At 36.2% G+C, this 26929-nt stretch overlaps 1 protein-coding gene across 13 annotated transcripts in view; it reads right to left on the bottom strand.

The window, feature by feature from the left end:
- Positions 1-26929, bottom strand: part of sgip1a (SH3GL interacting endocytic adaptor 1a) — a 98673-nt gene that overhangs the window by 47412 nt on the left and 24332 nt on the right. For 4 of the 13 annotated variants that reach the window (XM_038291673.1, XM_038291670.1, XM_038291681.1 and 1 more), the window contains exon 1: positions 637-747. The exons of 2 other annotated variants lie outside the window; for them this stretch is intronic. In XM_038291673.1, coding sequence (XP_038147601.1) covers positions 637-667 — 31 coding nt within the window. In that variant the 5' untranslated portion in view covers positions 668-747. Of the gene's footprint in view, positions 1-636; positions 750-26929 lie in introns of those variants that run through there. 7 more of the 13 variants (XM_038291671.1, XM_038291680.1, XM_038291669.1 and 4 more) reach the window with 5 other exon arrangements.

Here is a 26929-nt window from a genome sequence, read left to right on the forward strand (position 1 = left end):
AACATGCTAAAAAAAACTGCGATGGACTGGCGACCTATCCAGGGTGGACCCCGCCTCTCGTCTGTAGACAGCTGGAGATAGGCACCAGCACCCCTCACGACCCCACTTGGGATAAAGTGTGTCAGAAAATGGATGGATGCATGGAAAATGGTAAAAAATAAATAAATAAATAAATACAAACAATCACTGAAGTTTACAGTACAAAAACGACTTATGTCCTGCAAGAACCTGAAATCTTTTGCAAAAGAATAAGGTAGCACAGACAAGAACAGCTTTATAAATAAAGGCGGCAAAGATGTTCATTTTTAGATCCATCATATCTGATTTTAATCCCATTTTTCCTTTAAACATTAAGCATCGCTCTAGCTCAGCTGTTAATGAATACTTTGAAACATGTACTTTAAGGGTTAAATTAACTGAGCTACAGCTTTTGTTTTAAAACATTTCAACATTGCAGCACTTCCTTAATAGGTTTAAAAAAGAACAACTTGATTTTCATCTTCTTCACCCTAAATGAGATCAAATGTAGTTTGTTTAATTTATTTCTGCAAACTTTGACAGTAAAAAGGTTTAACATCGGACACACTGGTAAACCCTGAGGAAGTGATTGATCAGATGCTCCCACCTCTTTCTTACCCATAATAAAAGTCCAGTTGTCCCACTCCATTCTGTCCCTGCTGACTCCTCTACTTTCATTCTTCCTTGTCTTTAGTTTGCAGTGTACTCATGGTGTAATCTACCGACCGACCGACCGGTCTCTTCCTCATACCACCTGCAGACACACGCTGTACCTCTGATCAGGAACCTGATGCTCTGCTAGCTAAAGCATGCGCACACACCTGCACAGATAAGGAGTCCTGTCCTTGATCTGCATCTGGTGCTCAAATTCAAGGGAGTTTATTTATGAGTTCACCACAGATTTAGTTCAGAAATGTTCAGAAAAAAAAAACTGTCATAAGTGGATGCACTGTATATACTATATATATCCCATGCACCTCTTTCTTCCTTTGATTGATTGACTTTATTGATTTCACAGTGGAGAAATTTACTCATTACATACATTACCTGCAGAACTGAAGGGAGAGTCAAACTGGGTCCCTTTTAAGCATAAACTTAAAGACTTTTTATTGAGAGGTCAGACATGTGAACATTAATAATCTAACTGACCTGATCTTGTTTCTGTGATGTTTTAGTGCGTAATTTGTTCTGTTGTTTCTTGTGTACAGTCACTGTGTTTTGTGTAAAAGCCTAACTGGGGACAGGCATTGAGAATTAGCCTTAGCTAAAATGTTTTAGTGTGTGACATGATTCCTGAAACATACTTGTCCCTATCAAATAAACGAATAAAATAAAATAAAATAAAAACATCAGCTCAAATAGTCAAAAAATGTGCCAATCAATAAAACCATTTATGGTTCCCATCAACTATGTTAAATAAGTCAGTCAGTGTTAAAGGAAAGTTTAAATATTTGAAAAACAAAATGTTGGCATTCATTTGGACTTTTATATTATATAATTAAAGTGGGAAACAAACCAGCCCTTAAAATTGGTGTTAATATCCATAGACACAAGGTTCACTGTATTTTAACCTCTCAAAACCCGCTTTAATGCTTTACAAATAATACCTCAGAATGCATGAAAATTACACTGGTTAAATGTTTACCAATATACCCATGTAAGGCATCGTCGGAAAGCTTAGATTCTCCACAATTCAACCACCAAGTTCACTTTATGGACACAGCGAGCACCAAAGCACAATTATAGCAGCATGTCGAAGTGTAGCATGACAAAGCAGCCACAACAAGCAAGCATGTCTTTATAACTGCTGTTCAAAAAAAGACTATTTTTGAGAATAAAAAAACAGCTTTGAGTCATGTTTGAACTGATGCAGCTTGGCCGTTTTACTCACCCAATCTTCATGGATATACTCAGAAATTAGAAGGTGTTAGCTTTTAAATAATGTATCACACATGTAATTTTGGCCTAAGTTATTTGCTTTCTCATTTGGGTATGCAAAATAGGCGAATTTCCCAGAAATAAGGTGGCTATTAAGAGGTTTAAGCAACACTGTTTTAAAGAAAACAAAATCAGTAGAATGATATTAACAGATCTATCCTGTATAATATGGAGCAAACAGTTTATGAGCCGCTGAGGAGAGAAAAAACAAACGGCTTTCCGCACTTTTTGACTAAGGGGTCTCCTGAATGGAGCAGTTAATCTATGAAACAAAAAAAAGAAGCTAGAGACCAGAGAAATCACATCGTTCTAAGAGGATCGACATCACAAAGCAGTTGAGCTCAAGGCCTCCATAGGCAACATCACCCTGTCCCCGTCTCCAAGGTAACAAAATGGCTGACCGGACAAGAAACAGCATTCTGCCAGAGAACCAGAGATCATCCTTGTGGGGCATGGAGTTTTATCAAGGTGAAATCTGATTGTTTTTATTATGAAGTACGATCCATAACGATAGATTTTTTTCCCCCAACATTTAATGATCATTTACTGGGAATGATGATTTATTCAAAAATGACTAAAAATGGGAAATAATCGCAAGAAGAGCTGGAAAGCATCTGACAGGAAAGATAAAATCCTGGCACCAGGAGTTCAGCCATGACAGCAGATAACAGAAGTACTGTAACCAATGAGGAGGTCCAGAAACTGAGACTGGCTGCAGAGCTGATTGGCTGATATGAGTACAGAGTTGACAGATCAGTAAAATGCAGTGCAGCAGAAGCATTTAACAGGAAAAAAGATCCAGCAAATGAAACACTTTTTATTGATACAGGAGGTTAAAAGCTAAATGTATAAACAAAGATCGGAAAGTAGCCTGCTAAGAGACACATAAGTAAATCATGTATTAATTGCTGTGGTAAAATACCAACAAATTATAGATTTTTAAAGCAATGGTAATTTATGCTAACTGGAGTGTCTTAAGAAGACTTTCTTTTTAATTTGTTGTGTATAAAAATAATTTTTTATTTTTAAAAGCCAATCCTGATTATTTTGACATCAGTCTAACCGATCGCCAACATGTGCTGCCGATATTTATGGGCCAATTCTTTGACCCCATATTGCTTTTCCTTTCTCCGTTTGCATGATAAAAATGACACAATGGTAGCAAATGTTACATAACTTTCAAACAACAAAAAAAGATTTATAAAAAACAAAAAACTAGACATTAACAATGGATCGGAAACCGAAAGAATCAGAATCAGAAATACTTTAATAATCCCAGAGGGAAATTACTTTTGTTACACGCTCCAGTTACAGTTTTTTTTACAATATATACACACATCAAACTATAAAATGTAATAAAGATAAAAAAAAATAAGAATAAAAAGAGATAAAATATATACACATATAGCTCTTCTGTATATATATATCTGTAGGTATATCTATGCATATGTAAAAACTAAATCCAAATAAAGTGAAAGTAAAGTGATAAATCCACGTAAAGTGATACGTGGCGTGCGGCGAAAGACCAGCAATGCACCTTTTAAGTGATCCAAAGGCTACTAGACGCACTAATGTGTTTCCCAAATCTTTTTCATCAGCCCCCCCTATTGTTTACAAGAACTCTCTAACCTGTTTCAACCTTTTCAGCAGCTGAACAAAGAAAAGTCCACAGCAGTACATTAAATAATGCAATAAAGTAAATTACCATCTACTTTAAATCGTTAAAATTACCATCTTTAATGTGCAATTATGATAAGTTTAGCTGTTTAGTCTACTGTGGAACAAATTTACAAATTGCTATCCATGAATAAATACAAAAATCTAAGTAATTTATTCAACTACCACACCTGCTGCAATTATACTGCACTATCGCTTTGGGTCGGATTAGAAACCATATGCATATATCGCACATACAAGAAAAAAAGGCAGAAATCAACCAAAATATCTGATGACTGTAGTGGTTTATCTCCATTTTTTATTTTCTAAGGCTTTACAGTTGATACTTACTATGAATAACTAATCCCATGTTTAGAACAAAAACAACAAAAATCCATGTCTTTTACATTCTGCTTAATAGACAAACTTATATAACCATAAATTTATTGAGACGACTTATCTTATCCCGGAGTGGGGTTTCAAAGTTTCATGGTAAAAGAAACTCTCTATTGAACATAGACTTTGTTAAAACTGAGCAGAAATAAAACGCATACAGTGTAAGATTGCAGCAACATGCAGGTTTGTCCTTCTATAATAATACAGCAGAGAAAGTGACAGGCACATTTCCTATCCAGGCAAGGAAAGGTAATAAAGTACTTCAAGAGTTAAATGACAGAGAGCATGTGGTTCACCCTGTTTAAAGATGATTTCCGTTCACAATGATGCTAGGTCAACAACTAATATAATTACTGGGCTATTCTCATGACACACTAATGTAATTCTAGGGAAAGACCAATTGATTTACAGCCAAACAGGAAAAGATATTCAAAATCTTAAAAAAAAAAAAAAAAAAGATGTCCAAAGCTTTAAAAATGTTTTACTAAAGGTGGACAAAAGGTTTATGTTCAGGCTGAAATATATTGTAAAACACCTCTACTATTTCTGTAAATTGGTTGTAAAATTGTATTAATTTAGATATGAAAAAGATCCTACAAGTTGTTGTACGATCAGCAAAGGTAGAACCTACTGTATGTTAAATAAGTGCTTTAATGTGTGAAAAAAAAACATACAAAAAAGGAAAAACTTTTCAGAAAGTCTTGCTTTTATGAAGTCACCTTTTTAATGTACAAGAAATGGTTAATGTCATATCAAGCAAGAAGTTTATAAAATTATTGTAACAAAAAAATAAGATTAAAGTTAGCAAGAACAAGGTTAGCTACTGAGATCCTTACTGTACATCATCAGCTTTTTAATACATGGGTTTTTACCTGACTGTATGTCAGTCTGGTTAGTCCCTTTTATTACAGATGAAGCTGGACAAATTAGCAGCTTGGAGAATTACAGACCATTAGTTTTGGCCAGCATTGTTTAAAACTGTTGAAACAACTTTACTGGACAAGTTCTCAAAAGTCTGTTCCAGTTCGTTTGGCTTCAGAGCCAATGGGTTCAGATCTACATGCTCTTAAAAAAAATAAATCAATGCTAAATATAGGAGTCAAAATTCCTCAGTTTTTACTTGCTTTTTGGAATCTTCAAAGCCTTCGATCATCTTAGAAAATTGTTGATAAATCTAATCAAAAAGCATGCATTAGATTTTAATGTAAGAATCATAACACATTGGTAAGGTCAATGAGGATAATAATGGGAACATATAGGGTTTTCATTTCGAGCGCTGCAGAATGACAACAATTGCTGAATATTGGTTCAGGCTATGGCCTGGAGCATGACCTTAAATACAATGTAGCCAAAGGTATGGTAATTGTATGTGGAACTACGTTAAATATAAGATACAATATAAAATCCCTTCAGCATACAATAACAGAGGATTTATGTAAAGGTAGATTGACACAATGATAGAATGATCTCCATGTTTAGATTAGATTAGATTCAACTTTATTGTCGTTACACAGGTACAAGGCAACGAAATGCAGTTTAGGTCTAACCAGAAGTGCAACAGCAGCAAGTGCAGGATAAATAATGGTTCCATAAATACAGGACATGGTTTTCTACTTGATAAATATAAGGATGAATACCATTATAAACAGAATTTTACTAATAGATTTGTCCTATGAATATAATATATGGATAACTAGTGGTATGCACTAAATTTACAGCTGGGTATGTACCCTGTTATCCCTGTATAAAAGATGTGTTCAGGAACGGTTAATCGGCTGGCCAGTTAATTTGCGTCATGTTAACCAGTCAGGTACCAGTTGTGTTTGGGACATGAAGCTTAGTAGCCAATGGAAGCATTTATCTAGTTGGAGTTGGTGGAGCAGGTGGTAATACTGGGAACCGATCTGGTGGTGCTGACCCCATTACCTTTCCAAATCACTTATAGCGACGTTACTAACTCTCAGCCACAGTGAGCTGAACATACTAGTGTTGCGCCAATGCCATTTTTTGCCCCAGATACCGATACCAGATACCTGGCTGTGCAGTATTGGTCGATACTGATACCATACCGATACCATCTTTCTGAAAATTGATGTTGGTGTCAATATATTAAGAACTGCATACTACTTGGATGTAAAATAATTTTGTCAAGCTGCTGCCTACCTTTGTGAAGCAGGAAAATTACTAATACAAAATGAATCTAGTAGAACTTTTTATTGCTTACCTGGAATGGGTGACAATAGTTGAATAAACTTTTGGCTCTCAAAATGGTATCAGTGCCCTATTTGTTGGTACTCGCCGATATCGATACCACCATTTTAGTGCAGTATCTGGGCCCAAGACGATACTGGTATCAATATCGATGCAACACTAGAACATACACCAGGAACCAGTGAAGCAAGCTGAGCAGAATTTCACCCTGGTGAAAGTAGAAGAGCAGAACATCATATGTTCATGCAAACAAACTAGCATGCCATCTCAGATTCTGTATAACAAAGTGAAACAATGTTTTTTAAATCATGCTATTTGTCTCTTTACACAACTCCATTTTGGTCCAAGCATTAAAAAGGAAGCTTACAAAGGCTGAATTAACGATTATGCTTTTCATGTGCTTCTCAGGGGGCTTAAATGGACCTGTGCAAGTAAGAGTTGAAACACATTGCAAGTTACTTTGATTAAACGTATGTCCGGGTTTCTCTGTTATGTTCCTGGTTGATATCGAACGTAGTGCGATTTGTGACAATACAAGTCTAGGGTGTGGGGAAACTGGTAAAGTTGACTTTTTAAAGTGACATTGTTCTTTCCAAAGCCTGCTGCGGATGTATTCCTTCGGACTTGGGAGTCGATTATAAAGTTTGATTTGAATAGAATAATCCAACTTAAAGTGGACCTCACCATTTTTGAAAACATAACACCGCTCCAAGACAAAATCTGGAGAAAAAAATGGACATGGTCGGTGCAAAAGGTCCTTGAGGGGCAGTAATAAGTGCTGAGGTGACTTCTCTGGCTTATTGACCACACCCCAGCCTGACCCCCACCCCTCATCCCAGCTCTTATCCTTTAGGGTCTGTTGGCACCAACCCCTGTGGTGCCATTTCTTAAAATCTGTTTGGGGGAGGAGCTATGCTTTGAGATAAATTAGATTTTAAGTTTAAATAAAGTATGTATAAGTTAAATAAGAATTTATGATGACTTTATTTGCATCGGTTATTACCACAAGCAAGAAAAAAAAGGAAGGCGTGAATTAAGAAGGGAAGGAAACAAAGAAACATTATATTGTGAAAGGATGGAGGTACAGACAGAAGGAAGGAAAAATTAATGGACAGATGGACAAACAGATGGATGAGTAACTGATGTGATGGGTGATCAAACAATTCTTTGTTGTGATATTGAGCTGCATAAAATCAGTGCAGAGACAGACAATTGTCCCAGGGATGGCACTTTGGACAAAACTGGTCTAAAGAGTGCCAAGATTTATCTCTCGATTCACCACTGAACCAAAATTAATCCTACAAAAACAGATTCAAAAGAAAAAACATGTTAATTTGCATCAGGACAGGCAGAACAGCTATTCAACAAATGTCTCCAAAGGAGGCAGGCATGAGGAGACTATCAGCCAAACGAGTACCCATAAAGAAGCTGCCAACTGCACAGGAGCAAAGCAGGCCCCTCCACTCCAGACACTGAATGGGAGGTTTGTGCTGCCCTGCATACCAAGCAGGAAAAGCAACAGCAGTAAACTTTTTAAAAAGAGGGGTTCAAACCTAGCAGGGAATTATGAATTTGGCCTAATAAAAGAATAGATTTAAAGTAATTTGATTCCCCCCCCCCGAAATTTAAAAGAAAACCTCATGTTTAGGACCATGAATCAGTCTGGTCTGCATGTGAGAACATGCCTAGGTTGCAGAGAAGCATGCAAGGATAACAACAAAAGAAAGAAATGTTTTGTTGTGATATGTTGTGGCATTATGCAAGCATGAGGCAGAGGCAACAATCTCTACTGACAAGAGAGACACGCCACAAGACACGGAGAAAAGTTGGTGTTATACAAGAAATACCGACAAAAAACCCAAAAACATCAAAAAGGATAGACCACAGAAAAGACAACAAGCAGGGAAAATCAAGATAGACTGGCCAGCATTAAGTCAAACACACAGACAGAAAGGCAAACAGAGCAAAATGAAGGCTTAAAAGACTCCTTTGTTGGAATGATCTGGCCTTGAGAGGAAGGAACGGGATGGACAAACATGATCAGAGCAGATACGGAAAGCAGTCTTAGAATATTAGATTGATATTATAGCAATTATTCTTCTGGCATAACCTTATTAGCGCAACCTCTATTTTATTTAATCGCCTATTTTATTTTGACCAATGTTCCTATTTTCCCATGACTTTAAAAATTTGAAATACAATGTTGAGAAGGAAAATAGCAACAGAAACATGCTTATACCAATTTAGGTTAAGGAAATTATATATACAAAAAAAAGAGTATTGCTTCCTATCATTTACATTAAAGATTAAAACTTGTTGCGTGTTAAATGTCACAGTATGAAGAGAGAGAGATAAATTTAAGCTCTTATTTATTAGGATCTTAAAAGTCAGAAGTTTAAATAAGAAAGAAAGCTGTTTTTTTCAGGAGAGATCATGTAAGCTTCTGAAAGGTTAATTTCAACCATTTCATTTGAACTGAGACGCACCTGTGGAGCAATCCTAAAGCAAACTACAAACACACGGGAAACTTGTATGAAGTCATGAAAAACTCAAGAAATCACACATGGTATGAGGAAGAGATCAGCCGACCTGTATAGTCTGATTAATCCTTTGGTAAAAATTCAAAAAGCCTGAAGGTATTGAGCTTAAAAAGTCTCTAAAAAAGGTTCACAAAGCATGCAAAAAGATTTATTGTGTAAAATATGCACATCATACAACAGAATTCAAATGTCTGTATCGTATTAAGTATAAATGCATACCCGAACATTTACAAATCTGTGTATCTAAAAGGTACAAGTTATATACAATATGCACACAAGCCGATAAATGTGTGTTCAAATTGCTAGCTGTGGACAGATCAGTAAATTTGATCGCACGGATGAGCTTTCCTGTGTTTTCGACTCATGAGACTCTTAGTGCGGGTTGACAAATAAAGATGGTTTTGACTGGTTTTCTAAAAAAAAAAAAGTAATTTTGAGAGTTCTTCTTGGAAAGACCTGTCCTGGGACACCAACACCACATCCCTGGCCAAGAAAGCCCAACAGAGACTCTACTTCCTGCGGAAAATGAGGAGAGCAAGAGCCCCGTCCCCCATCTTGCACTCCTTCTACAAGGGCACCATCGAGAGCATCCTGACCAGCAGCATCACCGTGTGGTACGGAGCCTGCACTGCAGCCTGCCACAAGACACTGTAGCACACCGTGAAAGCAGCTGGGAAGATCCTCGGTGTCCCCCTCCCCTCTCTATTGGACATTTACCACTCCCGCCTCACCGGCAGAGCCACCAAGATCGCAGGTGACCCCACCTACCCTGCCCACAATGTCTTCACCCTGCTGCCGTCCGGGAGGAGGCTGCAGAGTCTCCGGGCCAGAACCAGTAGGCTCAGAGACAGCTGCTTCCACCAGGCAGTGAGGATGCTCAATTCCCTCCCTGCCCTGCCCCCCTTCGTCCCCCCGACCCCCTCAATACCCCCGTCCCCCACGTCAGGATTGCTACTCTATGCACTATTTGCACCATTCGCACTACTGTTTGCATATTTAAATATTTATTTTTATATCTTAGTTTTTTATTTCTATTTTTATTTTATGCTATGGTTCATTATACTTTATATTTTATTATGCACCGTGGGGTTGAGAGGACTGAAATTTCATCTGTGTTGTATGTTTAGCATGTAGCACATTTGACAATAAAGTTGAGTTGACTTGTTCTAGAACAAAAATAAACTCCCTTAAAACTAACCTAACCAGCAGCATCTTGCAGAGGACTTTAGACTCCATCATGAGACAGAAAGCACATAATGGGAAGTCAACAACATGGTCTAACTTCTGAAGCAAGTACATCTACGTAGAATATAGTTAACAGCCAATGTCAATGAACATAATACAGTTTTTCATAAAAATATATAAAAAAATTAGAGCAGACATTAGGAACAAACTGTTAACTTTATTCTTTTTCAAGAAAATGAAGAACCTAACCATTGCAAATAAATTATTTTCAGCAGAACATTCTAAAGCCCTACTTTTATAGAATCCAGTAAATGCAAATTCATTTGTCTAATAAAGTGGTTATTGGGCTTCTGCACCAATTTAAAACAACCAACCTCATTATTAATTTGTCTGCTTCTATATCTTTCAACAAAAAGGATCCTTTTTTGCGCGGGTTGCAAATTGTCGGAAACTGACGAAAATCAGGGAGATCTGCGGGAGTTTATGGGGACGAAAATCTCACTTTTCATGCAGTGGGAATAAAGTCATGTATTGCATTTTACCCAACTTCCTGTCTATACATTTTATCTTATTAACTTCCAGTCTTAAGGAACTACTGATAGCATGCAGCAACAGAAACACTTTCCTGTTTCATGAAGAACAATCATTTAATTTCAGCAGAACAGAGTAATTACGACCCCGGCAAACAGTAGCAACTAAATCACACCAGCCTCATTGTGTTTAAACACTGAAGAGAGGTTTTCAGTCAAAGTGTCAGCGTGGCACAGAAAAGACAAAGAGACGGCGACAGTTTGTGTTTGAGACCCTGGTTGCTAAAATGTGGACTGGACTGAACAAAAAAAAGGTGGTTTTAAAGTCGATTATGACATTTATATAGAAAAAAATATTTTAAATACTTATGGTTAAACAGCTTAGCATTGGGATAGGTCATGCATGTTTTTATGTAGTTTTACCAAATCATTCCATTTTAAGAAGAAAGCAGAAAAAAGCAAAGTGTTTTCCAATGATGTCAGCCACTAAAAGAAAGTGGGTCAGAGCCAGAACCCATTTATTAGCGTATTGGCAGCTGGTCCGAGGACGAACAAAAGATGTTGGAAAAAACAAGGATGATGGCGATGCATCCATCTGCGCTCACACTCCGTTTCCATTCAAGATATTCTGTTTCATTATTTAGATGTATCTATTTTCCTGTTAGAGTAAAAAAAAAGTAACTTATAGATCAAAGCATCATTGCTTTTTTTAATATAAGTGAATAATTATTTTTATTCCAGAAAGAAAATCTTTGGATCTGAGCCCAGAAATGCATTTATAGATAGTGGAAAACAGGATATTACATGTAGCTACATGTACGGACGAAGCATTTTTAGAATTATGGTACAGTTTGGCATTAAAAGCTTTGTGTCGGGGTTATTTATTAGACATCTCTGTCCATTTAATCTCTGCCACATCTACTGCCTGCCTCTCCTTTGCCTCCATAAAAAACAGCCCTCTTTGCCTAAGGCTCTATATAACAACCACCAAGGACTGTATGGACAATAAGCTTGATGCAAAACCAGCAAAGTAGCTTTTAACATGGGTTTTTTTTTTTTTTTTAGCACAAAGACACAGGGGGATACATGTATTTTAAACCACTCTTTCTAGACCTTTATAGATCGCAGTGTTAGATACGAGGATAAAGTGTCTTTGACTGGGAATCCATGTCTATGTCTCCAACTAATTTAACAGAATTTTAAAAATCAGCCTTTTTATGTGCAAGTATTAAATAATTTAACTGGCATTAAATTGGGTTGTACTAATTTGTAACCACTCTTTCAAGTTTGCCTAATTCTAATCAGAGGGGATCCTCTAATCCTTTGAAAAATTCATACTACCATTTCCATTTAATAAAAGTCTGTTAAACCAAGTTTCCAACAGAGAAAATGAAAACTGCACAAAATGTAAAAGAGAAAAATAAATTTGAGGGCAGATGGTGAAATTCTACATTAACAGGTTTGGTCATAACAATACAGAACCGCCATTTGCATGCTATTAAAAAATAAAAATAAAAAAAATTCCAGGAAATTCCCATTAAAACGTCCCACCCTCCATTAAGTGGTAATGTGTTGCCAAAACAAATTCATTACAATTCACAAGTTTTAAGCTTAAAATGAACGTTATCCTTATAATTTTAAATGTAAACTGTATTTTGTTAAACTATTGTATTGAAGTTAAAAAATAGCTTTAGAGCATTATGTTTTTCAGTACATTTCGGCAAACCATTATAATAAAAAACAGATTTGCATTTATTATAGTGATGCTAAAAGAAACAATGCTTTTGAAAGAAGTACATTTGACACTGTGGCATACCAGGGGCGTGCATACATAGACACTAGGTGGTGCTAAAGCACTAGGAAGTTTACCCTTTATCAAAGAAAATGCCCTTTTGAAACTCGTTTTTTTTTTTTTATTATTATTATTAATATTAATAAGATTTTACTGAGGTCGGTTTTGAAATGATCTTTTGAAAACCTGAGCCATTAAAAACGAGTGACACAATGCCCCGAAATGAGCCACCTCCTTACGCACACCCGACCAGCCTATCTCTCTTCCTTTGTCACGTGAACTCGCGCGGTCGCCTGCAGGGCATCCCAGATGCGCAGCATCATAGCAGTTCAGTAAGCATCTTCAGATCATCATAAACATTTTTTGATGATTTGCTTTTAAAACATAACCTAAATCGTTCTAAAGTAGTTAAACACAAAATTCCTTGATTCCAAAACACGCAAAGGAGAATCAGACGCATTAAAAGTAATAGCAGTTCAATCCAAAGTGGTCTAGTTGATCATGTGGGTGTAAACTGAAACAGGCCAGGATTAAAGAAGCTTTAAGCTACACTCCTACCTAAAAAATTACTCTTAGTTACAAATTTAATGACTGCTGGGAAATTCAAAATGGATGTTGATTATTTCCATCTTGGGATTTGCATTCTCTGCTTACAAAGCGAATATTTCCAAGTTCCAAGACGTAGACATAGACGTCAAGCATGAAGGTGTGAATTCAGCAGCTAGAATTTGTATTTTATTTTATTTTTTTGTCTGCAACAACAGTATAAGTGTACACACAGATCCTACATCACAAAAAGGTGACCAAATTATTCCGATAGAAAAGAGGTGCTGCTGTATTTTATAAGACTTATAAATAACAATATTAAAGCATTAAAAGTCTTAATCATTTAGTTACATTTTTTTTATTTCATACATGCCTCATATAGAAGAAATAATTGTTTAGTAAAATCCCATTACAGCAGAGTCGAGTGGATTAGCTCAACATTTCCACACTGACTTATTATGAACTTACGTTGTTTTTGTATTTTTTTTTTATTGCCCAATGAGATTTGAAACTAAATCTAAAGCTAAAAGCAAAAAAAAAAGAAAACATTTTCTGTTAAAAATGTATTCCCAAAATGTTTACATCAGAGTAAATAATTCATTTAATGAGCTGATTTTGTCAGGGCCATCAGTCAGATACAGAGCAAATCGATACACACAAGGAAAAAATGTAAGAGCAATCTGAGCCTGCGTATTTCTGCAAGGCCTGCAAATCAAAGATTTCTATTTTGATTAACAAGTTTTTTTTTTTTTTAAGCAATTCTCAAAATAAAGTTAAATCCTAGTGTCCCTCGACTATAACTCTATAGATAAGATGCATGAGCAAAGACTAGCATGGCTGATTTCTTTATTTTTAAAGGGAGTAAGCTACATAAAACTATATTTTCCTGTTATACCATTTTTACAAGCAGCAAGTTAGAACATTCTTACAACAGCTACTAAACAATTTATATTTAGAACCCGCAACTCTGTTCTCATGAGTGTTTAACACGTTTATTCTGTCATATTCAGACACCTTTTCTGTCACACAGGTTTTTTTTTTATTGTCAACAATTGAGTGCAAAATACGCCAGAATGCTGGCGGGATGATTTTCCTTCAAAAGGTTTATGACTAATAGGAAACCAGAAAAGATATTTTGGCAACTTTTCTTAGTTCATGAGCTCAAAGTCTTTAAAGCTAAAATAAATCTTTTTCATCATCCTAATCAAAATAAGGTGAAATTCCTCCACAAATTCCAGTCTGGATGGGATTATCAAAATCATTAAAAAGACTCACTGGTGTAAATTCTAAGTCATCCGGGTCACAGCTACCACAAAACAGGCTTGAACTGAAAAAAAATCGGGCTTTTGCTGGGTTTTTTCTACCACTATCTAGGAGTCTTTGTAGTAATCTGTAGTTGAAGCGTTTATGTAATTTAAGCAGCATGGAGGTCCATCCTCCTAAGCACAATCCAAGTCAGGTGCAGATCTAATACCAATACCCTCGATGAAAAATGCACCTGGATAGGTGCTAATAATAATAATTGAACTTTATTGATCTCACATTGGAGAAATGTACCTCTGCATTTAACCCATCCCCTTGGGGGTCTGTGGGCTGTCATTGTGCAGCGCCCGGGGAGCAGTGTGGGGTAAAGGTTCTTGCTCAGGGACCCAAACTGCAGGATTCGGGGATCGGACCAGGTACTTGCAACCTTCTCAGAGGACAAATGCACCGCTCTAACCACTAGGCTCACACTCCCCAGGACACTGAAGAGGTTTAAACATCTTCATGTAAAAAAAAGAAATGTGCAAAAGTCCAGTGGCCTTCAAAATAAAGGCTGTTTTATAATTAAAAAGACTTCATGCAGTCATATTATTTTACATTTAAACATCTAAGAAATATAATTTTTAAAAAATTAGGTTGGCTCCACTGCAATCTTCAAATGTAACTACAATAGTTTCAAATAGCTCAGTTGTGGTTAATGCAACAGAAACATCATTATCATTTAAAAAAATATGACTGAAGGGTTAAAAGCAGCTTATCAAAGTTTAACCAGACCTCTTAACATTAACAAACTCCTCCTCTCAGCTAACTGTGGACCAGGCTCTTCAGGACAATGTCCCTAGATGTGTTACTATCCTAAGAAAGACAAAACTTAGTTAAACTGTAAAACACTTGTTTGACGAAAAATAAAATAGAGCTCAGTACAGATGACTAAGTAACAGTCAGTTTACAGCAGCGGCCTCCATTAGTCAACAATGTCTTCAATCCTACTGCAGCACTCTCCAGGAATTGGGAGGATAAGATATGTTATAATAAAACAGGGTTTTACAGTTGAAAGCTTAAAAAAGTATGATAAAGCATCTTAAGAGTTCTCCTTTTAACCTTCTAGTTATCTGTTTAAAGCCTTACAGTCTAACTGTGGGAATGGAATGTGTGGACACTTTGTAAAAGCAGCAGCTTCCTTTTTCTTACATCTGTGCCTTTTTGTATTCAGCTCTCAATTCTTCAATTTGCTGAAAAAAATACTCTAGGAAAAGGTTTTCTCAGTGCATCTTGGTATTACTTAGAGATAGTGAGTTAACTGACAAAAAAATATTGTATTTTTGTTTTTTTTTTGACGAGCTTAGTCAAATTTCAGGCTTCAACAAGAGGAAAACCATCCGGTTAATTACATGATGGATGTCTTTATTCCTATAAAATACATCAATAAACAAAAATATATGTAGGAATTCAGAATCAACTTTCAAATCTGACTTAATTTTATGATTTTAAATCTATGTTGATTGAAATAAACATACAGGAATCTTTTATACCAAAGGAATGTGAACCGTTATTTAACTTTTATTTCCGTTTAGAATCAAATTCTGTGCTTTCAATCACTAAAGCATTGTAGCAAAAGAATGTGTGGGTGTTTCTCAGTGTGATTCACTGATGACAGGATGGATGCTTTTAAACCATGAAACTGATCTTTCACCCTTGTTAAATTCTCATTTTCAGATGGAAGAGGGAAGATGGATGATTTGTGGTAATAATAAAAAAAAAAAAATTATACACATACATGGACAGATAAACACAGGCTAACATTTGCCATGAGTCAGTGATGAGTCAGTTTTGCACTCTTACAAAACAGATTGACCATTAATAAATCACGAAAGACAGTTAACAGAGAAATGCACACTGTACCTACTCTCATTTTCTCTTTGAAATACCTAATTTATATATTTATATATATATATATATATATATATATTAGGGATGCACGATATTGGGATTTTGGCCGATATCCAATATGCCGATATTTTAAAACTAAGTAGCCGATAACCGATATCGATACCGATGTTAAAGCTGGACAAAAATAAGTAGTCATTGAAAATAGCAGTTTTGTTATCCATTTCTGACACTTTGAAAAATAATATACTCAAATATATTTTCATATGCTGATATCAAATAGATTTTTTAAAACGTGGTATCGATCTATTTTACTTTCCAAATCTCGTGAAATTTCATCGTTCTGTTACAAACTCTCGGGATATTTTGCAAATTCTTGTGAGATTTTGTTAGTAAAATAGATCGATACCGCGTCAATATATCAACATATAAAAATATGGCGAAATTTCGTAAATTTTCGGGGGATTTCGTAGCATAACGATAACATATAGCAATATTTCATTAGTAAAAGAGATTGATATGGTGTTTTTAAATGGCAATATATCAGCATATGAAGATATTGTGATATTTTAATTTTTTCCCTCGTCTTTAGAAGTTTTTAAATCTGTAAAAAAGAAGTTTTTGAGGAAGAAGAAGAAGTAGTATTTTTTATTTTTTTTAGACTTCAGAAACGCTGATCAAATATCGGGTTAAATATCGGTGGGGTGGCCCATGTCCGATATTCAGATAGATATATATATATATATATATATACACACACATACACACACACATACTCACACACTGATAGTGGCAAGCTACATTGTAGCCCTCTGACCACCATCAGTAGACAATGCAGGTGAAGTGTCTTGCCCAAGGACACAACGACGTTGAAAGTCGGGGCTTTAACCGTCAATTCCTCGATTTCAGGGCAAACTCCTACATCCAACACCACTGTCGCCCTTAATTTATGTATTAAGCTAAAGTTCACTGATCTTAAAACTCACCTAACAATTAACTGATATTGTATCTTTTTCTCTGTATTACAGAAATATAAAGCTTCTATTATAAGACAGGATATGTCACCGACATGCTAATGTGCTTTCCAAGCACAGCACAGAAGTGGATGCTGCTCCGCCATTCAGAACGGCTAAATGGGCGCTATTTAGGTGATAATTAAAGAAGTTTATCAGGCGTTTATATTTACATGCCGAATTGCATAAAGTGCTTTCTGCACTATAGCTAGGCTATGTAAATAATCCCAGACCTGACATGTTGTTGTAGTCTGACCATTAGATGTAGATGAAAATTACACATTGTAGCTTTAATGCCGTCTTAAAGTTTATGCTTATCTCTCAGGGTAACAGGGAGAAATTTTAGAATGGCATAACTGACTGTACATGTATTATATATTTCAGTTACTGTTCAGAAATCCGTCTAAGCCAACATAAGAGATTTCATGGGTTTTTTCTATTTATTTGCTTGATGGCAAATAAACAAGAGACTGAAAATAATTTTGCACTAAATACAGTAGCAGACAAAGCATGATTAAAAAAGCATTACCTTTCCCTTTTTTCTTTACAACAAGAAATCATTTCCCATTTGATGCTGTGTGAGGCTGTACATCCATCCTTCTGTTCACTGTGTGCACATGTTTGTCAAGTCTTAGGAAATCACAACTGTCCTATAAATGTGAAGTTTGCATAACACACTAAGTCACACCTCTTAATTCCATCCAAAGGTCAAATAAATTACCCCTGTTCTCTCCACACAATGCTTTAAAAAAAATTTGTTAAATCTGATCAGAGCCTTTTACTATAGATGTAAGTAGAGATTTATTACCAACCGAATAGAAAACACAGCAAAGTTGGAGGTATTGTAGCTGCAAGCCAGAAAACAAGGACAAATTTCTATTAATGATTTAAACTGGAAGAAGTGTGAATAAAACATTGTATCAATCACCTTCTCTACATTGCATGCTTAGCCAGGTGTTTGGTTAGTCCATGCTTGGCAGAACCTTGGATCTTATATTTTCTCACTTCCCAATGGCTAAAGGCCAGAACACACTGCTTGCGTCCAACTCTACAAGCTTTTTTTTCCCCAGACATACTGGTTGCCTAGAGTCTTCTCAAAGGAGTTTGTACTGGAAATTCCCCCATCATAAAAAAGCTGAGTATTAAATGCAAATATACATTTGTTGCTCTGACAAATGAAGATCGTAGTTTATGTTTAACTTTATCTGTTTTCTGCAAACGCTGAGCTCATACCATGGATAGGTAAACCATTCATTGAAATGTATCATTGTTTTTTTTTCTTCCTCACTTGCAAATATAAGCCAAAATTTTATTTAAAATGCATTGTGTTTAAAAAAAAAACAAAAAAACAACAACATGGTGATGAACTAATTTTGGGGAACTTAACTTTGTACTGAGCTCAAGCTGGATGTGTTTTAGTTTGCCATTGTGTCTCTCTTCCTGCGAGCCTCATGAGATTCCTATAAACTGCTGCACAGGTCTGACCAAGATAGACCAGAAATTTTGAGAGAATTTGCTGAGAATCATATCACTCTGACTGGCTCCACTCATCGGAACCAGGTGCAATTTCTGCAACTTTGTAGGATTTAATTTTCTATCAGATCAGATGTTGCCTCGGGTCCTGTGTGTTTCGGCCTTAAAAAGCCCAAAACAAATGCAGCTACCTTAACAACAGTCGTAAAATAATCACAGAAGATGGTAATAAACAGGAAAATAAGGAATAGGATTTTATTCCTAAATAGGTAGGATTAAAAAAAAGGTCATACATATATCCTTTTAGTCTTCAGCCTTAAAAAAAAAATCTTTGGCATTAGTCACTAATTTTAGGAGTAAAAAAAAGCAATTACGTGCAGACAAGAATGAGTCTGAGTTAATTAACAAAAAATCAAAGCTTAAAAAAGTCCTGCACTGTTTATTTTTACTATGGTTTTCTGGTTGAATGTTATGTCAAGGATGGATTAATATCTGCATTATTCAGCTGCTCATCTGAAGCATACTACTTCAAAGCTAGTTTCCATAACCTGCCATTATTAGTGGCTACAATGACTGGATTTATTGTAAACTAGGACTGGGCATTTTGCCAAAGATCAAAATTTTGATTTTTTTTTTTTTCCAATTCAAACTGCAATTTTAATTTAAATTTTCCGCTGCACTAACTAGTGTTGCGCCGATGCCATTTTTTGGCCCCGATACCGATACCCGATACCTGGCTGTGCAGTATCGGTCGATACCGATACCATACTAATGTAAAATAATTGCCATCATGGCTTTGTCGAGCAGCTGCCTACCTTTGTGAAGCAGGAAAAAATCTAATACAAAGTGAATCCAGTAGAACTTTTTAATAAAATGTTCTACTGGATAATAAAAATAAAAAGTTTTTATTGCCTACCAGGAGTGGGTGACAATAGTTGAATAAACTTATGGCTCTAAAAATGGTATCTGTGCCCTATTTGTTGGTACTCGCCGATACCGATACCACCATTTTAGGGCAGTATCGGGGCCCCGTCCGATACTGGTATCGGTATCGGTGCAACACTAGCATTAACCATAGGCATCAACATGAAGGGATCCTGGCTTTCATAGTTTGGCCATTGTCTGTTTTTCTCCGGGTTCTTTGATCACTTTTACCCTTTAAAGGACGTGGGATCCTAAAAATATGGCCAGATTCCTGTGGATTTCATATTTCCTCCCACCAATCTAATCGCAGTTCATTTTGGTAAAGGCCAACCACAAACTCCACCTATCCGTTCACACCCAGATTATAGGTTTGGCCGGATTCCAGTTGCAAAACAAATATCTCATTTGACTTTCTATTGTTTGATAAGGATAGGATTTACTGGACACCTCTAAACATCATTGTCGTCTAACCAATTCCTTGATTGGATGTTTTAAACACGAAGGAGGAAAACTGAATGAAGGGGTGGTAGAGGGAGAGGCAGAGGGAAGAAGGGTAAAACCGCAATGAATACCACAAGATCTGGAACCATTTAGAAGAAACACACCATCAATTCACATGTCACTCAAAAGCCCCGGAAATTCTTCCTTCTTAGCGTTGTTTAACCCACAAGTTGACCGTAGCCAAACATACACACTGGAGCCAATTATTCTCACAGTGGATGTAAATAACTTCCAGGAATGGAAACCCCCAATGTAACCACAGCAAATGTATCACTCTAAATCAAAACTAATGTTTTTAAAATATGATTATTTCTTGAACCTTTTGTAACAGAATTTATGTTGTTATCTTAGGGGTTTTGTATAAGGTTAAATCACTTCAGTTATAACAGCAACCAAGCACAGATTGTCTTTTAAATGCGATCTACTAGATAAATAAATATAAGTCATATAAAAGAATGAATATTTAACTCTCTCCAATAAACTAGATGATTTCAGATTAAATTAAAACACATTACTAATCAGTCCATGTTACAAAACAATGCAATTGCATGTGAATCACAATTTGCATGGGATTCCTTGTCGAAGTTGGAAAACTTATCGGCTATCCAGTGGATAAATAGAGATTAGTGGTTTACTCACTGGACCCCATCATCAAGGTTTGTGCATTTTTAATGGTCATTTGTAAAACCGAATAAATGAATAAATAAAAAAGATCACATGTGCTGCTGTTGTTTCAGAGATATTAAAGATTATTTTTTAGACCAGAAATCCCAGAAATCAACTATCCCCCCCATTAAGCTCCAAATTGATTCAAAATTATCCATCCTTCTTTTTCAGTGCTAATTATTTGCGCAGGTAAAACTATCGTTTGTACTGATTTGAATTTTTAGATGGAATAATATTTAATTACAGCTGATGATGTCCCCATCCTAGCAGACGTTAGTGCTGCACTCGTTTCCTGATATAAAGTTATTGCATAGCATCACATGTCATTCCTGTGCTGGTAATGAATATAACATTGGGCATGTTTACCTTATTTAGTGGCTGGAATGACTGTTTAATATTTAGTAAATCAGCAGCCTCCCAGACCCTCTGCTTTGGACCTACCTGTACCTTTGGCAACCCCATGTTCTTTCTTGTTAAAGTCTAGCTTTCTGTCTGCATTTCACAATAAAAGCAATGGTGAAACTTAACATAGACTAATGCTAAATTGTTCCATATAAGGAACTTTTGAATTGCCTTGGGGAGATCATCGTTTTGAAAAGCCCTAAAAGCTCTGGAGAAAAAAAAAAAGTTCACTTTTGGTTCATCCAAATGCAGCTTTGATTCTGTCAGATTCAGGACTTCTACCCCCACAGAAAGCACCTATGCTGGGCAGTGGGCAGTCACAGAATGGGCTCTGTGCTGGAGGTAAGGGAGGATGAGTAACAGTCCTTCCAGGACAAAATCAAAACGGCTTTTTTATTTTTAAAGCCACCTAAAAACTTCTTGGGAGCATTCCCTATTTCTAACTTTGTTAAAATTATCTTCTCTTTTTACATTTTAAATGAAAAAAAGCTTAACCTACAAACAGTCCCTGACTGGCCGCCATTTCGCAATTTCCTTGAAAAATACGGAATTTTCAATTTCATCCATCACCACTCCCCTCTCTCCATGCGGTGCTGTTGTTTGACAACACCTCAGCTGTATCTGGCAGCACGAGGTGAGGGCAGAGCAGTGAACGCTCTCACCGCTTGACGCTTCACCGCTTGACGGTGTATAGAAATTTTGTGGGAATCCACCTCGTCTGTCGCACCAGATGTGAATGCACCATGACTTGGAGTCAGGTCTGACTTTTTTAACTATAACTAATACTTTAAGCTCAACTTAGATCCAGTCTAGAGCAGGGATTTTTAACCCTGGTCCTCAAAGCCTGCTGTCCTCATTGTTTTAGGAGTTTCCCCGCCTCCACACACCTGACCTGAATGGAAAGGTAGTTAACTTTTGCAGCTTAGAGGGCTGTCAACGAGGAAAAGCAATCATTTGAATCAGGTGTGCTTGAGTAAAAACACATCTAAAACATGAAGGACAGTGAGCCCAGGGTTAAGAAACCCTACTGCTCTAGGGCAGTATTTTTCAACCCTGGTCCTGCATTTCTTGGATGCATCTCAGCTTTCACATAGCTGACATCAATTGTTAGCAGATTAACAGGTTTTGCTGAACTGAAATCATCCAATTCAGGTGTGCTGAAGAGGAGAAACAAAACATGCAAGGCAATGTGCCTTGAGGACCAGGGATGAAAAACACTGCTCTAGAGTTATGACACAGACTCAGTGGATGAATTAGCCTTCTGAATAATCTTTAGTTCAGGATTTAAAGTAAGCTGAGAAGTTTGCATCATTTCTATAAATAAATAATATCTTATGAATTATACTTATATAGCAGTCGTTTTTGTAACTTTAAGCATAATAGATACAGGTTCCTATAATGAAGACATTCTTAAAGTGAGCATTTAATTTATTGAACTAGTTGAGGGTGGTTGGCTATTAAAGGCTCATAATAACCTACTAGCGGATAGCTAATTGGTATCTGACCATGTGAATGTCTCTCACACCAAACTCTGAATTCATTTGAATTCAATTTTAAACACAATCACAATTGAAAGACACCAACAGGTTTTTGTAAATAATAAGGTATATAAAGTATTTTAAATTTTTAAAGCAAAATTTGAAACTAGGTGGTGAAATGTCCTGAAAACAAAAACAATGTAAAATGTTCCTGTGTTAAATTAGACAGGAGGATGATTATCTGAATCAACAAACTACAGCAAGTTTATCTTTAGGCAAGAAAATGGCATTTATCTGATTGTGAATATGTTAATGTCAGTGATGGAAAACCTGAAACATGACTTTAGAAGATGTAATTTGATATGAATTTGGGGGGAAAATATGAGATAACATCTCTGGTAAAGTTTAATAAATCACCTCTGAAATTAAAAGGCCAGAAAAGATAAAATTGCAACGGGATCAGCACGTTTCACTGAGAAGCTTAGCTTAATACAACAACATGTTCAAATGCATGTCAGTTGGTGTTTTGTTTGCTCCTTGGAGATCACAGAGATGCAGACTACAGCTGTATAACATACCATCATTCCCATAGTCACAGGCTCCTACTCTGCTAAAACAGAACAAGGAACAGAATTTTATTTTGGCTTGTTTAATAGACTTTAGTACAGAAGAGGATTAGGGTCACTGAAAAAAAAATAAATAAAGTTTACTGATTTTTAAATTTTATTTCAGTTTAGTATTGGAAAAAAGTCAGAACTCTGAGAAAAAAGTCAGAATTCTGAGAAAAAAAGTCAGAATTCTGAGATTAAGGTCAGAATTCTGACTTTTTTCCAATACTAAACTGAAATAAAGTTTATAAATCAGTTAACTTTTTTTTTCTCAGTGGCCCTAATCCTCTTCCGTACTTTAGAGCAGAGGAAATAAAAAATAAAACTTGTTGCACAAAAAGTTTTTATGTTTTACAAAATAACTATTTTCATAGGATTAAAGAATGATTTATTTGACGGATGTATTAACTGTAAAGCTATTGGGGATTTGTGGTAGAAAGACAGACACACTTTTATATGTTGAAATTAGATTTTCTAACAGAAAACTGACCAGAAATGTTTAACTAAACAAATGGAGATTAGGGAGAAAAAAAAACAACTAAAATTGATTCTGATAGATAAGGTCTAAGCATTGCTTTTTATTTTTTAAAGATCCTATCTGAGTGCCCTGAATGTAGAGCACTAAACCAAACAATTTTAACTATAACCTATTGTATTCTGCAGAAGAATCATGGCCTACTTAGCCTTCTTCAGAGCGAGCAAGAAGTTAAGTAGAAAATAAGGGTAACATCCTGGTGAAAATAAAGACCCATACAGTCCCTTTATTCTTAGATTTAATTAGAGCAAATTAGATTATAGATCCTGAATGGGTCTAATTAGCATTTCAAAAGACAGTAGAAGTCCAAGAAATAAAAGCACTCCTTTCACAGGCATTTCATCTAGCGCTTAGCTGTGATTATAAACTTGGCGGAAGTAATTAGTAAAATAAAAAAATAAAAAAAACTTTTAAAGATATTTGACTTTGATATTCGTTTTCATGCTTTCCAACACAGATGTCATTGTTTTTTTTATATGTTAAAAAACATTGAAGTTACCAGCTTTTGTTATATACGTTTCCATAATCTTGTAAAATAAGTATGCACTTTATGATGCACTTTAAATATTTATTAACACATAATCAGATATATCATCACTGCAATATTAAGCACTGGTATTGCATACTGCAAGTTTTCTTAATGTCATGTAGCCCTAGTCTGCATATGACTGTTGCATTGTACATTCTGATATATTTTCAGTGATGCAGAGTGTGATCTCTAGCTCCAAGTCTTCCTTCCATTCCCTGCTCTCTCACTCTGCTGATAGGAGGAAAATCAATAAGTCTTCATTCTGTGTCATGGTCCAATGTGTGCTAAAGAAACCTCATCTGCCATGAATCTTTAAATCTGATAGCTGCTGCGACAGAGGCTGGCAAAGGAGACCGTCTTTCAAGCCTCCTTTATGGTCACACAAAATCTGATAATCTAATAATTTAGATTAACCAACATGAGACACTTCTATAAGAATAACTTAATTTTTCATGAGGTAAATCTTGTGATAAAAAAATACACAGAAAATCTATGATTTACAACCTCTTTTCTAAAATTTATTCTATGAATACCTGAATAATTTCTGAAAATCCAATTTAAACAAACTTTTTGGGCAACACCAATATCTCCGTCCTGAAGCAAAACATAATCGCATTACACAAAAAACTTTTTCTTGGAAGACCTGGCAAGACAGAAATACTGCACGTATTGTGCATTGCTCACAAGCATTTCAGAGTTCAACAGCTGGTTATAAAGGACAAAGTCTCTCGCCACACTGTGACCCAATTTAATGCTGACAGCATGATGCGTCTAAAAAAAAAGATCTAGATAAGTACTGTATGTGCTAAACAAGTCATGTTTTTTAGTTTAATAAAATCTGAAAAATGAGCTGTGTACGTATTTAAGAAGGACCAAAGCATTGATTTTACATTTTGATTTCCTAAACCAACAACCCAAATCTTTCTCACTCTTGCCTAAAACCTCCCGAGGATCCCATCATTGCTTACATCTCTCAATGCATTCAGTATCAATCTAAACTCTGCTAATCTCTTCCTGTAGCTCAGTGTGTTCGTCACCCTGCCAGTGCATCCTCAGCTGATTGAAAATGACATCTGTTTGCACTGGTATGGCTTGTAGCCATGCAGTCCAAACAGACAGGCAGCGTTCGACCCCGACAAGTCCACAGGGGTGGCAAAGAGGGGATTTATCACACATGCACTGATGAAAGCATAACCTCTCATTCTCACAAGTGTAGTACTGATTCTAATGTATGAATGCACAAATCCCTGAAAGGTTGCAGAATTTAGCTACAATTTGAATAAGAATAAAGTATTTTAAACATGATTAAAAATGATATTCACGTTTTATTTGTTCAGTTTTAAGTACAATTTTCCCTTATTACTCTGGAAACATCTAAACTCAGTAATGCTAAAATACCTAAATGCAAAAACAATAACAAAAAAAGAGTTCTAGAGAAGCTTAAAGTATCACAGCAAGTTCTTAATATAAAAAATTTTCATGAAACTTATGTGACTCCAGGAGTTTCTTTTACAAAGAAGATCAGGCTACTTTGCTGATGGTTAAAAGACAGACGGGAAAACAAGAAAACGTGTAAGCAGATGAGGCAGTGTAGTTCAAGGTCCACTTATTATATTCCTTCAACCATGCAGAGGGAGAAGGGAAGATTTACACATTGGGTCTCATCTTTGAAAAGGTTTGTATGACTTAAAACGATGAAATCACACCTGCTTTGAAGATCAAAGCAGGTGTGATTTGCATTGCTTGTGGGAATTTAGCATTTAGCATTTGCATGTTTGCTTTTACAAATATGCAGATCATATTGTTAATAGAAAGCTACACAAATAAGAGAAACATTTTTTATATACCGAGTAACTTTGAAGTCAGTTGATCGGAGGGGAAACTGCGCGGCAGGAAATGGGGGTACAGTGATTGAAGACAGAGGGAAGTAGGGGTAGAGGACGAACACCAGGGAACCAGAGAGGCAAGAGATGGGAGGTGCAGCTGAGATGAGAATCCAGCTCCAGTGGATCATGCACTGTTGGGGTTATGGAGTCACCCAGGTCTGACATGGAGCTGCAGCAGCATGCAATGAGGGATCATCGAGACCCGGAGAGGATTGAGTGCTTGAAATCAAAACCACCTGAGAATGACGTGCAGACAATGAGAGGATCCAACCCATTAGTTAAGACTCGGCTTCTTCTGTTAAGAAGAGTTTTTCTGCCTCTGAGGCCCTTTACTTAACCTTTTATTCCACTAACTGCTCTGCCTGCTGGGTTAACTTTTAAACATTGTCCTGCATGGTTTTAGATTCATTTATTGTAATGAATTCTAGTAAATTTGGGGAGTGACGGCCAAGCGGTTAGGGCGTAGAGCTTGGAGTTAGAGTTCAAGCCCAACTCCCACAGCCTGTCACTCTGGGTCCCTGTGCAAGACCCTTAATTCCACTCTGCTCCCCGGGCCCTGCACAATGGCAGCCCACTGCTTCTCAAGAGGATGGGTTAAATGCAGAGAGTTCATTTCTCCAATGTGAGATCAATAAAAAAAAAAATCTATTCAATTAAATTGGAACTGGATGATCTTTCAAACACTGCTAACTGTGATTGTACTAATCTTTTTCTTAATGCTAGTCCAACTTGGCAGTGTTGCTGACTTATTTAGATATGTCTTCTTAAAAATTAACACATTCCCTGCGGCGGCCACACTTGACCAACGTTTTTTTTGTTTATTTTTCCCACTCAATTTAATGCGTCCTAAATTGATTCTTTGAAGATCAGGCATATTTAGTAAAAGCAAATAAAATATATAACCAGTTATCAGCAAGGGATTTACATCTGTCAGAATTCTATATCTTCATAG

Source organism: Cyprinodon tularosa, unplaced genomic scaffold (genome assembly GCF_016077235.1).
Source record: "Cyprinodon tularosa strain WSP-4 unplaced genomic scaffold, ASM1607723v1 ctg30, whole genome shotgun sequence".
Lineage (NCBI taxonomy): Eukaryota > Metazoa > Chordata > Actinopteri > Cyprinodontiformes > Cyprinodontidae > Cyprinodon > Cyprinodon tularosa.